This window comes from Branchiostoma lanceolatum, chromosome 18 (genome assembly GCF_035083965.1).
Source record: "Branchiostoma lanceolatum isolate klBraLanc5 chromosome 18, klBraLanc5.hap2, whole genome shotgun sequence".
NCBI lineage: Eukaryota > Metazoa > Chordata > Leptocardii > Amphioxiformes > Branchiostomatidae > Branchiostoma > Branchiostoma lanceolatum.
The window spans coordinates 12,003,808-12,021,472 of NC_089739.1; the positions used below are offsets into that span (position 1 = coordinate 12,003,808).

Consider the following 17,665-nt stretch of genomic DNA (forward strand, 5'->3'; position numbering starts at 1 on the left):
ATGATTGGTCAAATTTTACACAAGGTCACAGAGCAAAATGGCGACCTCCATGCTTGCAAAAAGTCGTCTGATTTTCACAAATTTTAGAGTTTTAACGTGCCAAAGAAGATTTTATACGAGTGACAAAGGACCAGGGGGCACTTTAGACGATGCTGAAGATAATCTGAGAAGAGACGACCCACCAGAAGCAGCTAAAACGGAAGAAACGCCGGTCAAAAAGTCAGGATTTGCGAAGGCATTTGAAAAGCATGAAGACTGGGAACACATAGAGGAAAAGCTTTCAGCACCTTCAGAACTAGACCAGGTAACATTGAATATGAGTTATGATGTTGGCCATGATCTTTTCTGCAAATTGCAATGAAATACAGGACAACCATAAGTTGATATTCATGTTTTTTTTTGTTTTTTTAACAAAGTGTCACTGAATTAACAGACTAGGTTTGCAAAAATGTTGTCCATATCTAGAGTGGTCTATAATTTTTTGTCCGTATGAAAATGTATGAAAAAATGTAAACATATTTTCACATATTTTCGTATGAAAATGTCATATTATCTTAAGTTGATGAGTGCCAAATTTTTTTGTGACATATCCTTGATATGATATGGAAGAGAGTGTATGATACAGAGAGTTGAATTTTTTTTGCAGATGATAACAGAGTTGTTGTTGTTGTTGTCCTTGTTTAACGTCTATTATATCGCTAGACGTGGTCTCTTGGTGCTTAGCTATGCTTGGTTCAGTTACGAGAGATTGAAAAGATGTTGCTCTGGAAAGAAAAATATTGCAAATCCGTTACATGTACTAGTAATAGTAGTACTAGTAGTTACTAGTAAGTTAAAGGTCTTTTTTTGATCTTCAGGATACAAGCACAGAAAAGAAGGACCCTCCTAAATTGTCTGGATTTGCTGCAGCCTTTGAAAAACATGCAACTTTAAAGGACTCAACTGTAAGTACAATGTACATGAATTTGCTTGTGGGACTGATGTTTGTATCTGAATGTACACAAGATTTAAAAAAAAACAGCTGATTATATAGATGGCATTCCTGCTTGCATTTATCATGTTAACACTTACTGCATGAAAAAAAACCTTTTATTTAAACTGAAAAAACAGATGAACCATTATACTAGGACATTGCTTTTGCAACAGACAACAATTTGCTTCCCTCTTACTTTCAGTACTAGTGTGTCATTAATCTATTGTGAAATGATGGAATTTTTTATGATGTTGTACAGAAAATTAAGGTGAAAATGCAGGGCTTGAAATTCATTTTTGGGAATAGGTGCACTTGTCCACCTAACTCAAAAATTTAGGTGCACAGAGAACTTTGGGTGCACAACATAAAATAATAACCTGTGTTATAGAATGATGGCAAAACATATTTGCAAACCCTTCTGCCTCTCTTATTGAGTCTTAAGTCTGAAATTCTATAGCTAACTTCAAAATCCTAAACAAGAAATCTATCAAGGTACAACACGTACATGCACCCAGTATTTCGAGCCCTGAAATGTATTGGTAAAGTATGCTGTAAAGCATCCAACATGTTACACAACACAACAAATTAACACCCTCATTAAATCAGGACCCCTATCACTCCACGTTAGCTCGCTCGCGTAGGGGCCCTGATCTTCAGAGCCGGTAGACATGGTTCTGGCGCCACTACTGACGCCGTTATTTGGCGGGTCATTTGTTCTGAACCTAAAGTAACGATGTAAGACGTAACCTGATTGGTTGATAGCTTCCCAGCGTCCTTTGCGCTTTTGCTTCAGATGAGGTTTAGCAAACCCTCTGAATGGCTGAAGCTGTTTTGGTGGTGACGTCCCCAGAACCATGTCTACCGGCGCTGAAGATCAGGGCCCCTACGCAAGCGAGCTAACATGGAGCGATAGGGGTCCTGATTTAATGAGGGTGCAAATTAAATGAAGGAAAAGAGTTCTGCTTTTATATGTGTACGTCATCCATACTGTTTATTATGTATTTATGATTTACATCTTTTCTGCCTCACAATTTTCCAGCCGGGCTCTCCAATTCAGGATGAGAGTTTTGCGTCAATGTTGCGGAGATCGCCTCTGGTCCAGCTGGGGGACGTGAAGGACAGGATCGTGCTCGGGAAGGTCTTCCATGTGGTCGAGAGCGACCTTTATATCGACTTTGGCGGCAAGTTCTACTGCGTATGTCCCAAACCAGGAAAGGAACCAGAGTGAGTATCATCTTTATCTATAACTGTACTGTGTGAATGTAGTGAAGCATGCACCGAATCTGTGCATACACAACATTGAGATGTATAACTACGATACTTAAAGTTGGTAAGTACAAGCTGTGGAAGGGACTGAATGGATTGACCCATCACAGGGTACTGTAAATTTATTCAAGTTTGCATGGTTTTATTTTTAATTTCGTGACGGAGAAAATAGAGTGTTCGCGGTGGTTTTAAGTTCACGTTTGAGACAATAGTAGACAAGGAGGTATGGGGGCAAAAATTTTCACAGTGGTTTTAACTTTGCGGCGAAAAGCTTACTGGGAAAACTGCAAATATAAAACCACCGCAAACATTTCTGCATTTACAGTATCCTTGTCACATATTCTGACTGCCAAGATGGCCTTCCACGGCCATCAGTGATATGATCACGCACCCCCAACATCTGCTTGGAGATTTTAAAAACAGGAAAAAATACCAATGGCATTACCATCACACTATAATCACAGTCAAAATGATCACATGGCAAAATCTCCAGCCAGTGCTCTTGGGGGTTATCAGACTACTATTGTTGCTGTATAATGCAACTGTTGCTAGTCTAAATTCATTGTCAAGTTGCCAATACAATGATATTTTTGGATTCAGAAAGTATTATCCGCAGAAACAGAATACTTGATTTTGCTGTTTAATAATACAACTTTAAGGGGCCCTATTTCAGTATTTGTTTTCAATGTGTACAATGTCTATTATGAGTATGTGTACACATGTATAGTGTAAGGCCAATAAAAGGTATATCTGTTATAACGTGTGAGGAGAATTTTGTCTCAAACCTACTAGTATGTGGCTGAATCCTCCGTGGACTCTTCCCACCTCCCTTTCACGTGTCATTCTAGCAATGTTAGTTATACCATCATTCTATCAATACCGAGAACCCACAAATCTTCTCCTGTGTCATACACGTAATAATGGTAAGCAGCCAAGAATGTACACAAGCAGGGCTCGAAATATTTTTTTTCTGCACCAGTGCATCTAACATTCATTATCTACAAAGTTATATAACTGACAACTTACCTGAGCCATTTGTTTTCTTTACATTTAACTTAAAGCTTAAGCTAAATCAAGAAATAATGTTTTAAAACTGTAGTCTTTCACCATTTTCTGTCTTATTATGAGCAGTATCAATGAACAATAAAGATTTAAGGATATCGATGCTACTCTGAAGAATACACTTGGCATCTTAGGCCACTACTGGGTGTATATCATCCTAGTGCCGTGGGCTGTTTTTTTCATGGGCCAGTTCAGATAAATATAAAGAATACCTACATGGCGACAATTTTACCTACACTAACTAACCTACATCAGCAAACGAAAGGGTATGTCACCCCGTAGATATAGAATACAATACGGTGTATTCGGTATAACCCAAGGTACCGGCCCGAGCACAGGCCAGAAATTGAGAAAAGTTCGAAGTATCAAACGTTTTTGCGGCCCAGGTATGATATAAGGGGTGGTATAACCCCAACATTGTGTAAGCATGTCGACTGATGATGATGAACCTACATGTACATATACGTAACGTAGGTGGCATTTCGAGCCCTGAAGACTGTAGCGACTAGCAATGTTAACTTTTCATACAGCATTCCAGCCATGATACGGGCCATCTATGACTGTTTATCCCTGCGGCAGTCACACGGATTTAATAAATTGGTTCCTGTGGTCAGGTCTACTGGATGTCAGCTGTCATAAGGAATAAGATGAGAGGGAGGTTTTAAAATGTCTTCAATGAAATCTGAAGAATTCATAGCTTGAAGGAAATTGTTGCTAATCCTAATGAAATTCAATTGGATTTACTTTCAGTCATTATCATTTCCAGACAACGAAATGCACATGTGAGAAGTGTAGAATTTTCCTTTTAACTATGAAGCTAAAAAAATTCTAACATGCTCATTGGACGGATTAGCCAATATTAATATTTACAAGTCACAGTGACTGAGCAGAGGGATGATATTGAAGAGAATTTAAAATAAAACTGGTGTCCTCTAGGGTAGAATTATCGTCACACAATAGATAGTTGAAAATCTGTATTAACCTGTTTTTCATAGAAAAGTTTTAGTGTAAATGTCCAAAATACAGTCAAACCTGCCCAAGGCGACCACCCGGCGGACCAAGCAAAAACGGTCGCGATGGACAGGTGGTCGCCATGAAGAGGATTCCACTCACATGTTTCCAGGTCGAGGTTTTCAATACAGTACGTAAATGGATGGAAAATTATGTGAATTTAGACAACATGACCCCCACCAGGTTCAATTCTCATTGACAGAAAGATCCTACCAAAATTACATTTTCCGTTATCGTCGTAATAATTGTATACCGCTACATCGTGTACAAATTTTTGTCATAATTTTGACTACAAAACAATTGTTACCTCGATGATCGCAGCGCCCTCCCGCATTCACACGTTACATTAAATAGTACACACTCACACACACGCACATCATTGAAGTTTTAAGGCCTAAGACAAATCCCTAGAAAACACCTTTTTTGGGGCGCCGACCGCTGGATAAAAGGGGCAAAAAGTTTTCGATCTGACAACTAAAGATGAAAACGGAACGGTGTGATTTCGTCGCGCCGCGCCGCATCGAAAGGTAAGTCAGTGCAGCAGAACGCACACCGTCCAATAAAGGTTTGTGAGATTCATGGAAATAAAAAGAAAATAAGAATACCAATTTTAATTAATAAGTAGAGTATTCGTAAATGTTCATACACAAAAGCAACGTGTTTTAGAAAGGTCAGCGGTACGCCAAATCCGGTCCGCGCCAAATCCAAGATGGCGTCGGGACCAAGGAACAATATTTCTCGCCTGATGTTATGCCCGCCGCGAAGTCATTTTTCGGCGGAATTTAGCAAGACACAGTGACAGATTTTTGTTGAAAATACAAGAAATAGATAGTAGTTTCTGCGAAATCTGACTTTTTGACGCCATGCACTACGTATTCGTTTTGAAAATGGAGTTTGCGGTAAACTATAAGATTACGATAGGCACAACAACATCACAAACGTTTGTCTTTACAATGTTTATAGGGGGAACGTTTTATTAAAACACTTCATGGAGGAATCGATGCTATAAGTATAACATTGCTATTCCATATATTTTTATGTTTCGCCAACGAAACATATTGTTTTTGTCAGGTTTCTTCTTCTTCTCCTTCTCCTTCTTCTCCTTCTCCTTCTTCTCCTGTCAAATCTTCAAATCGCTTCTTCTCGGTCGTCCGTCGACCAAATAAGCTGAAATTTGGTATGCAGGTAGAGTACGTGTATACCCCTAGACCCTTTTTAAATTTTTTTGATATAAGTTTTGAAAATGATTTTATGGAGGTTTTTTGGTCATTTTCAGACAAAAGTCGCACATGATGGCCTCCAGTGCCGTGGTGTTGAAACCTGAGGACCTGAAATTTGGTTTAGTTGTGCATTGGATATTTACCCAAAGGACCCCATTATTTTTTTTGGCATACACTACTTCAAAATGATTTCTTTTGCAATTTTTTGATGCAATTTTTGGTTATTTTCCGTCGGGGCCAGCAAGAACTAGGTCATACTGTAACATAAGCCCTCCTACACTTCCCCTGTCTGGGACTTAAAACCAAGCAGATGTCAGGGGGTACCTATACTAATGGTATTACAGAAAGTTATATGTACCTTATGTTACATGGTACGGATGTTATATTTGAGATGTAGGTACCTATAGGAAAGGTGACTACACCTGACAATTACTTATGCTAATGAGGACCTAATTCGCATAATGTATGCATAAAGTTGTATGTGCCTTACCGTAAATGCTGCGGATGTCATCTTTGAGATGTAGGTACCTTTAAGAAAGGCGAACACACCAGGCCATAAATTATGCTAATGAGGACCTACTTTGCATAATCGATGCATGAAGTTGTATGTCCCTTACCGTAAAAGCTGCGGATGTCATCTTTGAGGTGTAGGTACCTTTAGGAAAGGCGAACACACCTGGCCATAAATTATGCTAATGAGGACCTCATTTGCATGATTTATGCGTAAACTTGTAATTCCCTTACCGGAAAAGCTGCAGATGTCAGATTTGACATGTACGTACCGTTAGCAAAGGTGATCACACCTGGCCATGAATTATGCTAATGAGGACCTCATTTGCATAATTAGCGCATAAACTTGTATTTCCCTTACCGTGACAACATGTAGGTACCAGAAGGAAAGGTGAAAGCACCTGGACATAACTTATGCTCATGAGGACCTCATTTGCATAAATTATGCAGAAACTTGGATTTGCCCAGGAGTTATTTTGGGACAGCCCACTTCTTGCATGAGGAGTATGGGCGAAACATCCTGAATTTGCTCTTAAAGCAAATGACGGCCAGTCTAGTTGTCCTTATTTTTGTCCTTCAAAGTCTTGAAAACATTTCCGTGAAATCTGACAGCAAAATGATCCGATGTCACCACATGCTTGAAAATTAGGCGGCCGCCATGGGCAGGGATTGTGCTCTGTGCGGTCCCAATTCGTGGCGGTCGCGGTCGCGTTGGACAGGTGGTTGCCTTGGGCAGGCAGCTTAATGCTTGTGCCTATGGGGAAAATTTTCGGGACCGAGAAAAAGCGGTCGCCATATGGCCAGGTGGTCGCGTTGATAAGGTGGTCGCCTAGGCAGGTTTGACTGTAACTGATACCGTTTTTCACATGTTATGCATGGTGGAAGCATACCGTGGTATTATTGGTGTGAAAGCACAAGAATTCCGATAAACTAAAGTCGGAATAAGACAATGGAAAAAAGGTGAATTTTTTGGAATCCCTCCCAATCAGCTGAAAGCATAGGAAGTAGAGGAGACAGAAAATGGATGGATTGCCCCTGCAACAATTTCCAAGCCACACCCCTTTAAACAGAACCAGATGGACTGTTCCAGCCTCTTGACTACAGACCAAGCCTGGGGGTTTTGTCCCCTTCCCAGGACCCCCCCTAATCTGTGAACAATTATGTCTAAAGGCCATGCAAACTGGATTTTGTGGATTATGTCTACAAGTGCAGTGATTGGAAACGGTTTATCATGGTGAAAACAAGAAATTTTCCTTCTTTAAAACAACAGGTAACCAACCGTAAGGTTGTAATGCTTGTCCCCTGAAAACAATGTACAGACTCACTTGTAGACTCACTTCCAATTTGTTCAAAACCCAGAAGTATGAATCAGATACAAGTACAACAGTCAGGAGAAGGGAAGCATCATGTTTGAAACCATGATGATGCAAGACAGAACATTTGTCTGCGGTGTGATGAGTTTTCACCACGAACCTAAAACCACCAAAAATATTACAAAATTTTTTTTAAACAAGCTACTATGTGTACATGCATTATAACTCTTTTTGTTTCCCGTGAATTTCAGTAATATATGTGACATGTACATGTATGTATTGATATTATTACTGATACATTTTGTTTTCACTGGTTGTTTCACCTTTGCTCAGATCATTTTGTTACAACATTTGTCATCCATCTGTCTTAAAAGATTTAAGCATCCTTTGTCTTTGCATTCTCGCATGAGATTTTGGGCCTCCAGAAGACTTCATCCGAAAGAAGAACTTAAAATGGCCTAATCTGTTCACTATTATCCTCCAGTCTGGTGCCACATTCATTGCTCATTATTATTCTTGGAGATCGTGGGAAAAAACTCTCTGCCCCTGTTTCCAGTTATCCTCGTTTGTCAGTGGCCTTATTGCTAAAACGTGGCTGAACTTTGGTCGCCAATTTTCACTGATTTCGCTGCCGTTGAGGCTAAGTGGTTGGGGCAGAATCCTGGAGCTGTCTTGTTAAAGTGAAGTCACGGCAGGTCGTGAAAGGGAAGAATTACTGGGTGTATAAGGAGGGTAGCCAGGACATTTTGATTCAGATGCTGTAATTCCTCTGAAAGGTGGCATCGTGTTGGCGTAACCGTTATGGTGTTTGGCCTAGAACCCAGACGTCCTGGGTTTGAGTCCCCTGACTATATAACATCAATGTTGTGCCCTTGGGAAAGGGACTTTACACAACATTTCTCACTCCACCCAGGTGTATAAACAGGTACCTGACTTCAGTAGGCGAGGTACCTGTTTATACACCTGGGTAAAATGTGGTGGAAAGACAGAGATGGGCTCTGCCTTCCAATAACTTGCCCTAGACACAGTGGATAACAACCCACTGCCCGTAAGGCTATCACACTACCTTTACGTTTACCTTTTTATTCTTCCAGATATGGAGTAGGGTACCTGGTACAACGTACCTGTCCCCCACCGTCCCTGTACTTGTAAATATAATATGTTTACACTCATCTCTGGTGTACCTCTACCTGAACAAATTAAACTCTTAGGTAAATCCCACCTCAAAGATGACTGTTTCAACAATTTATAGCACTTAAAAATTATAAAAATCTGGATAAAATCTTGTTCCAAGATTAGAATACTGTATGTAAATCCTGATCCAAAGCTTTAAAAGAATGTACAACCCCTGCAACCATAAGATATGATAACCTACTCCCTTGTACCAATATGAAATAGTATGACTCACACCAACTTCACACAGACATTTTTATCCAACAGACATTTGTAAGAATTCTCAAAATACTATACTTCTATGTTTAAAGGAGAGAATTCTGTATTTTTTCTGAATTGTGTTATTTATTTTTTTGCAAATTGTAAAGATTTGCTGTTAATGTCTTTACTTAATTAGTTACAGTCAATTTTACTGAGCATAGATGACCCATATTGGTGGGACATGAACAGGTATTGTTATGTGTTGCACAAGTTTTGACACCTCAGGCCCTTAAAGTGTCGCCTGTCCCTCCTTAACCCTTCGGGTTGAACAAAGCATGTCCGTGTGGCCGTCTTAAAGTAAACAGCTTTCTTAAGGTATCATTACCCCCCTCAGTCAACACCTTACATACAAAACCAATTATCCTTTGGGGGCATTACACGTTATTCCCACACTCTTGCTCCCGAAATCGTCCAGATTTTACCTGGGAGGTTGGTGTGCAAGGGTCAAGTTCCGACTTCGCGCCGCCAGTTCGGCGCCTGTTGCCGCTTTGTCGCACGGCTGTCGCCGCGGCGTTGTAAACGCTTCCAAAGGAGACGTGTATGGCGTAAGAGGATATCCCTGGGACAAAGGCAGAGGGGTGGAGCGAGAAAGCTTATCCTCTTAAAACGGTTCTGACCCCTCAGTGTTAGCAGTGATCAACCAGTGCCCGATTGTTAGTGAGACGCGTGTGACCCCCTGTACGGTACACACCTTACAGTGACAGTTACCACTCTTGCTTTGAATACTACTTTTTCAATGCTACTACCCTTTTCTGCTCTACCTTGATTTAATCGTAGTAAATGAAGCACTCTAGGGCTACAGCAAATCATTTCCTTGGATCTTGGACAAATTTAGCTGGCAGCCGAGAAATCTTAAATGAAAACTTGAATCCGACTACTGAGTGTACACATATTTACTCCCCGAACCAAACTACAAACTTTCCTGTCAGACTCTGTTTTCATGTTGATATTGTTGTTCAGAAAATTTTTTTTGCGTTTCGGCGCATGCGCGCCGGAACGCATTGTCCTGGCTTTTACCTTCAAGCAAGGAGGAAGGAACCAGGGAAGCTTGGTTCAACACTGTGTCGCACACAATAAGACCTTATATGGCAATACGTTCTCAAATCCTTGTATAGCCGTTGCCTTATATGGCAAGAGAGCACGAAAATGCAGGCAGGCTAGATTTGCATGTGACACAGGACGGCGACCGCATGTAACTGCTACAACTGTTCGGAAATATCATTGCATTGTGGTTTCGGACTTTGATATCCTGAAAAATGACCATATTACATCTATTCCACAAGATTGCAGAAGAAAAAAAATGATTTCGTCAAGAATCGGCATAAATGATACCATATAATGAGGTTATAGCATTACGTCCAGAGCGAATAGTTACGTACCGCAGCTTGGCCGATCTGGCAACGCGAAGCACTTCGGACCCAGAAGATCCGGGTTCGTCTCCGTGCATGGATTTTTTTTTTCTTTTTAGATATTGAATATCAAAAATATATATTGATATTATATTAATCTATCAATATCATATTTATGAATATCATTTTTTTTCATTAATAAATAAAGAAATATTTGTTATTTGTTATTTTTAAATATTCATTTAATATATACAAGGCCTTTGTCTTATGAACAGGACTTCATAGATTCCAAACCCGGCATTTGAATTTTTCTGTTCATTGTAATGGAAAATACCGTGCAGCGGCTCCTATGCGCGGTAAGATGATTCTTGCAAAACACTCGCCACTAAACTTCTATCCCCGATGTAAACAGAGGCTCTTGATGTTGTTTGCAAAACAGCGATTCTTTGTTACAGTAGCAAATGCTCCATTGTTCAGTATCGACTTCATTCAGACAACACGGACGTGGAAAGTGGCGCCCCTCGGCACAAAACTATGGGAATTTTCATGAATTTTAGCAAAATTACCCAGGAAAATAAGGAAGAAATGTTGTAAATGCGGAAACCAGAATAATACGGATGAGGTAGCTGTTGATTTGTTTGACATTTGGTAGTCATTTTAGATAGAACCTTAGCTGTTATGAACTTCTATTTCACTTAATTACCATAGTGCTGATGATTCAATGGTGCTTTTTCAAATTTTATGTTTTATTGCGTGCCATGTACATAATTACATTGATAGCTTTTATAATGAGCCTATTATACATTTTACAAATAAGTACAAGTTGTAGGCCAAGACCAGCTTTTTCAAAAGCACTTAAGTTAAGTGACGTAACTTCAAAATTGCTTTCCCCAATCTGCCTTTCTCTATTAAAACAGTACTCATTTCCCAAAATGACAATTTTTCTTATAGACTGAACAGCCCTTGAGTGACTTCCTCTGGCAGATTTTACTTCAAGTAAAGGGAAAAGACAATTCACACTTATAAACGTAGCCGAAACGCCAGCTTTTTTTAAAAGCTCTTGTTTCTTTTAATTTTAGATATGAGAACCCACAAATTCATTTGGCGTTGCCTTGTCGGGCCGTGTGCGACCTTCCTGTTAGGTGGCCCGTGTTGTGTGGACGCTGTAGCGTCTCTTTGAGCCTTTCCCACAGGAGCACAGTTACACCTATTGACTATCAATACTACTGCAGACACACTGCACTTTACAGTATACACTGTCGTGCGCAGATACTTTTACACTGTGGACGCGTATGTCTGCATTCCTCAGGACTGACACAAACAACAAAGAACAAGAAAAGAAGGACCCTGTTTCTGACTAATGAGCCTTTGCTTAATCTCCAAGCAGATGTAGATGGGCAAAATTGTAACGTTGCTCAAGCTCCCGGACGATTTCACGGAGCAGGTGTAGAAAGGCCAACTGGAACCGTTAGACATTTTACAATTTTTTCTATATCTGCTTGGAAATTGCCTTTGTTGTCTTAATTGTAGTGTTTATTTCACACTTTTTAAGACCGGCTTTTACATGCAAGGAAAAGCCCAAAACAGCAAGTCGACATTAACAATATCTTTGTTCTAAGCGGTATACATAGAGTTCATTCCATGTAACAGGATGGATTTTTAGATACCCAATTTTTTAAAGATTGTTGTGTTTTGTATGTGTGGTCTGTTTGGACCCCAAACCGATATGTATGTTTTTTTAGCAGTACGGGGTATGATATAGCTATATAGCCTTGGTGCCATCCTATACGAGAGCCAAAGTGGACTAAACAGGCTGTCACCCAGGCTATGTATGATAGTCCTTGAGTTATCCCTTTGCATGAATGGCTCAAATATGTTGTCTTAACACTATCAATTACTGTTCCAATATGTACACAAGTAAGTGTAACTGGTGATGTAACAAAAAACCTTTCCATCATCATTCATAATGTCTCCAATTTTGCTTCCACAGAAAATACCACAGAGGAGTGAAGGTACGATTGCGACTGAAAGACCTGGAGCTCTCCACGCGGTTTATCGGAGGAACCAAGAACACGACGCTCCTAGAAGCCGACGCCGTTCTGTTAGGTCTTCACAGTCCTCTGGAGGGAGACAGGCCAAGAACATAAATGATTCTCCCACAAGAAGACCTATTCAAAAACGTTGTTTCTAGCTTCGTTAGTTCATGTTGAAAGAGACTTTTCCAATCAAATGCAAAGATTTGTTGACCTATAATAAAATATACAACTATAAAAGAACTTGTTTGTTGAAATTTTTGTTGTTTCAAATGTTCAGTTTGGGTTTGTTTGTTTGTTTGTTTCTTGTTGTATGTGTGTGTTTTTGTCAAGAAGATAGTCTCTATCAGACTCCTCTCAGGATCAAATGAATATGAAATTGCAAAATTTGGCTCAAATATGACAAATGATTTGCCAGAACAGGGCGTGTCCTACTGGCTGGTTTATTGGTTTATTTCGATACCCTTTAGTCGAATTGCGACTAATCTTCCAGGGTTCAACACAAAAAGTATACAAACACAGACATATATACAGTGCAAGATTCAAAGGACGTAACGTTATATACATAATCATAACAAATACAGATTGCTAACTTAACCTACGAATAATTGGTGACAAACTGGTAGATGGCCTTCTTAAAGTGATATGGGACTGTCAATGATTTGATGTTAGATGGTAATGTATTCCAAAGATTGATGGCTCTGTAGAGAAAGGTTCGCTTTTGACTGTTAGTTTTTGGTTTGGGTAGTTTGAAACTGTAGGAGTTGGATAATCTAGTAGAGTATGTGTGTGTAGAATTGACAGGGACAATGGAACTGTGAATGTTTTTAGGCTCGTGACTGACAAGTATTCTGAAAAAAGTATTTAAAGTACTGATGGCGAACCTTTCTCTTACCGTGGGCCAACCTAGATCCGTATGCATTTGTGCAACAGGTGTGTCAATCGCACATTTCAAAAGCATTCTACAGGCTCTGTTCTGTACCACTTGGAGCCTACGAGTGTTCAAGTCCGACATGTTGGCAAGGACTGGTAGGCAGTACTGCGCCACAGAAAGAACTAGTGCACACATAACTACCTTAAAAACATCATGCGTCATGGCCCATGCGTGCCGCCTCAGAAGGGCAATGTTCCTAGATTGTTTAGCAATAGTATGATTCACATGCAAATTCCATGTAAGTGATTGAGTGATGTGCAACCCAAGCAACACCGTCTCTTTCACCTGTACAATACCCTCTGTTCCAATTACTAAGTCTAAAGAGGTTGAAGGCAGAAGGGCAAGTTTTCGGGGTGAACCGAAGAGCATGCACTTGGTCTTCAAAATGTTCATGACAAGTTTGTTGCTCTTTACCCATTCTGATATCTTATTAAGGTCAGGCTGTAAAGCAGCAGTTATCTCAGATAAGGACCTAGCAGCTTTGTACATCGATGTGTCATCTGCGTACATTTCAGTTGTACTGTTTAAGACTGACAAAGGTAAGTCATTAGTAAACAATGTGAAAATAAGTGGGCCTAGACAACTTCCCTGGGGGACTCCACATTCAAGTACAGATGGTTCTGAAAAATGCCCATTAATATACACTACCTGTGTTCTACCCTGCAGATAACTACTCATCCAAGTCAGAGAGCCTAAACTGAAGCCATAGGATTTAAGTTTTGCCAATAGAAGCTGGTGATCAACCAGATCAAAAGCCGCACTAAAATCAATGTAGACGGCCCCTACAATTTCTCCTTCATCTATGGCGGAGAGCCAGTCATCTGTCATTTGCAATAGGGCGGTGGTTGTGGAATGGTTTGGTCTGTAGGCATGTTGGTGGGGTGTAACAATATCATTCAGTGTAACATATTGCCAGATCTGATTGTGTGCCACCTTTTCTAATACTTTGCTTAAGGTAGGTAGTAAGCTAATAGGCCTGCTGTTATTCCCGGTCAATGGTATTCTGGTGTTCTTAGGCAGGGGGCACACCTTAGCTCTCTTCCATTGTAAAGTTGACAGCAAAGTTGACGGCTAGCCTGTGTACCATTACAGTCTAGTTTGCTTCCATACCCCTGATGTGAAGGCGTATGTTAGCAAACATACACAAGATAGTACCCAAGTTTAATCTCCAAGCAGATGTTGGATAGCCGGAGTGTCATCCTGTTTAGATCCAGGCTCTGCCTTCACAGAACGGTCTGAGATTGCTGCCATTCAAGTCATCTGGAAAAACTGTAGTCATCCGACTACATTTTTCCAGTTTTTTTTCCAGACTTGAATGGCAGTGATCTCAGACTATTCTGTGAAGGCAGAGCCTGGCTAAGAAGGATCCGGCTGGCATTGCTCCAGTTTTTGTGCCATTTTTACATTTTTCTAGTGGTCCACATTCTTATCTTGGTGCCTAGCGAAAAACATACAACATCATTGAACATGCTGAAAAGATGTTCGTAAAACAAGCTTTACACTACATCTGCTTAGAACCCATGCTACCAGCTGGCTTCTTTCGCTAAGAAATTCCAATGGGTTTGGGCCATATTCTGCAATTTATTTGGCCCTGAAAGGAGTCTGATAGAGACTATCAAGTATTAATAAGAGTGCCCTTCTTGGGCAAAAGTCAGCAGACTTGAGACTACATGTATGTAGAGGGCCTTGTCAACACCACAGGTCAGTGTGTGACTTTGTTTCCTTCTCTTCGTTCCTCTTATATTTTGTCTGGTTAATTACTCCCTCCCTATTAGTTCCTTACATCCTTAAGTTTTCCTTGGTAAAGGGTAATAATTGACATTAGGAGAGCCCTTCCATATTTGCAATGCCCATCGGAGTTCTACATTTATGGTATAAAGAGTCTGGAAGGTCACGTCATCCACCCCATGAATTTTCCCAGAATGGAACAGTCCAACATTATATGGCCACATAAAATAAGCTATGCAAAAGAGACACGTCCAAATGTACACTAATACTTCGTAAATAACCTCACTTAATATAGAAATGTGGACATTGAATGTCTGAATTTATGATACCGCATTCCTCGACCGTTTCCTTGGTTCATTCACGGTGCAGAAGTTATTTTTGAAGAGGAGTACTCAGAAAGGGAGATTTGATTCGGTATGTTTGTTGATTGTACAACTGCACTTGTAGCTGTCATTTTGCATTGACGCGTACCTGTCTAAACATGAGCATTTCAATGAAGCATCTTTTTAAAAATCGGCATGGCGACCGAGGGTCAAGTAATCAAGCTAACAAAAGGAAGACTCAAAGCTGAAGTTCAATTCACACTGTGGAGATACTCAGAGAGGTTGCAAATTTTTTTTCGGGTTGCCCCCAAATGATAGTCTCCAAGCAGACCCAACGGTTGCAAATACCGTATCCAACCAGTGGTATCCAACTGGCATAAGGAGTTTTTTCCCGACAAGTTTTTTTAATGTCCATTTCTGCATTAAACGAACGATTTTACCCTCTCCTTTTAAGCTACCTCGTACTTCCTCCCCAAGATCCTAACACAGTCACACACTGTTCAGCCGTCTGCTTCAGGCACGGCATCTTGTATCGTCGAATTATCAATTTGTTATTTTTTTCTGGTACGCTTGGTTGCACATCTCACCGCCCAAGTCTAGTCAAGTCAAAGCCCTTATTTATTTGCAAACTGCTTGTTCGGCCACATGGCTTGAAATAATGAGCGTAAATAGGAAAAACAAAAAGAAGATGGCATGTAGCGCCCACCACGTTGAAGTCTGTTCTGATCGCCTGACTTGCACAGCTGTTGGTATAGATGGATGGATAAATAGTCCTAATGGCTTTTTGATTGCCAGCACTTGAGTGAAGGCGACGTCGTGTGGTTGGGACGTGTGTTTCACTGGGACCTACAGCAATGCCGTGACGTCGACAGGACAGATATTTTCATGTAATCTTCAAGAAGAGATCGAGACATTCTAAAACGGTCGCGTTTTTTCCTGCGTTGCTATAACAGTACAGTTCCTGAAAATAGGATCGTGGCGGTCTGAATGAAATTCAACCCCTTCCGTCCCCAAATATATCAATTTCATGAGATGATACTGATGAAAATGTTTTTTTTAAGCTTGAAATGACAAATTCAACAATGAAAATTAAAGAAGTCGGCTCCCAAACAATGACTGGGACGGACAAAAATTCAAAGCTGGAGACAGCCCTGGTTGCAACCTTTCTTCCCAACATCTGCTCGGATATATTAATCATGACTTGATAGGCAGAAAGAGAATAGCCCTTTTTTCATTATCTTAAATGGGAAGAAAAGGCAATCAGATAAAAGCAACAAGAACGTCGTCAAATGGTGGAAATGTACGTCTCTCGGGGCAACTACAATTATAATATTACTCGCAGCAAGGGAAAGACACACCCAATCACTATTAGATATAAGTTTAAGTTTCTTTGAGGCCTGTGGTCTTCATATTCATGATGAGCATGTACCCTCTTCAGCCCGAAGTGACTGGTGCAAGTTGGGATTAGCGGGCACTTTTGCCGCACGTGTCGTGGGAAGGGCAGCAAGCACGGACCATGACCACAGACCTCTCTTATCTCCAAGCAGATGGGCGGTTTAAACTCGTTTTTGCCCTTTATTTACGTGCCTGTCGGTTCGTCATTCACATGCTAACTATTTTCCTCATTATACCTCGTAAAAAATCTTGCTTAAAAAAACGAGCAGGAAAATTGACGAACTGAAAGCACATCTGCTTGGAGATAAAGTCGACATGTACCCGACTGATGACCTTTATCTTCAAGTAGATGTGTGGTTTTGTTGTTATATTCTTATGGTCTTCATTTTTGTAATAACGTTTCCTTCTCTATTCGTGACGCCCTAACGCACCACTAAAAGAATGTACAAAGTATCCTATAAAACAAAGCAAACTGAAACCACACATATCTGCTTGGAGGATTAAGTCCACGCGGACCTGACTGAGGTCCTGTCAAGAGTGTGTCACTCTCTGAAAGCGTGGCGGCGCTATTTCTGTACTGGCCCGCCGCCTGGTTTTGAGTGATCGGTATGTGACGGGGGGATTTGCTGACCGGCGTGAAGTGTACGAACCATTTGGCCGCTATCAGCAACAAGTGATCGGTTCAGCCTTCAGGGACCTACTGTGATTCTTGATTTGTTAACTGTAACTTAATTTTAGCTAATTTAAAGGTCAACCGCAAAAATTTCATTATCGCAAATATTTGATCACTAATATTTAAGACAGTAAATGTTTCTTCCCATCGTTAAAATTAAAGGCAGTGAACTACATGTACTCCCTTTCCCCCAACCGCTAAAATTACAAACCGCAATATTAAATGGATTTACAGTATGTCACATCACCTACATATTGCATACAGTAAATTGACGAAATAAGTACAAATGTATATACACACTGTACGCCTTTAAAGTAACGTACAGTGACGCTCATCACAGAAGACTAATTTACACATTTTGTGTCAGGCTCTCCGATGTGGAGTTTGTAAATATTCATTGCCCACTGTATAAGGATTTGATCTTCTATTCTACATGGTGGT

The 17,665-nt window shown here is 40.4% G+C and overlaps 1 protein-coding gene across 1 annotated transcript; it reads left to right on the top strand.

Annotated features, from left to right (window-relative positions):
• The first annotated feature begins 2 nt into the window (after nt 1-2).
• Nucleotides 3-12,412, top strand: LOC136424764 (small ribosomal subunit protein bS1m-like). The gene is made up of 4 exons (XM_066413414.1): nt 3-304; nt 858-944; nt 2,013-2,197; nt 12,129-12,412. Exons 1-4 carry the CDS (start codon nt 38-40, stop codon nt 12,283-12,285), a joined length of 696 nt encoding a protein of 231 aa, XP_066269511.1. The 5' UTR covers nt 3-37; the 3' UTR covers nt 12,286-12,412.
• Nucleotides 12,413-17,665: the final 5,253 nt, after the last annotated feature.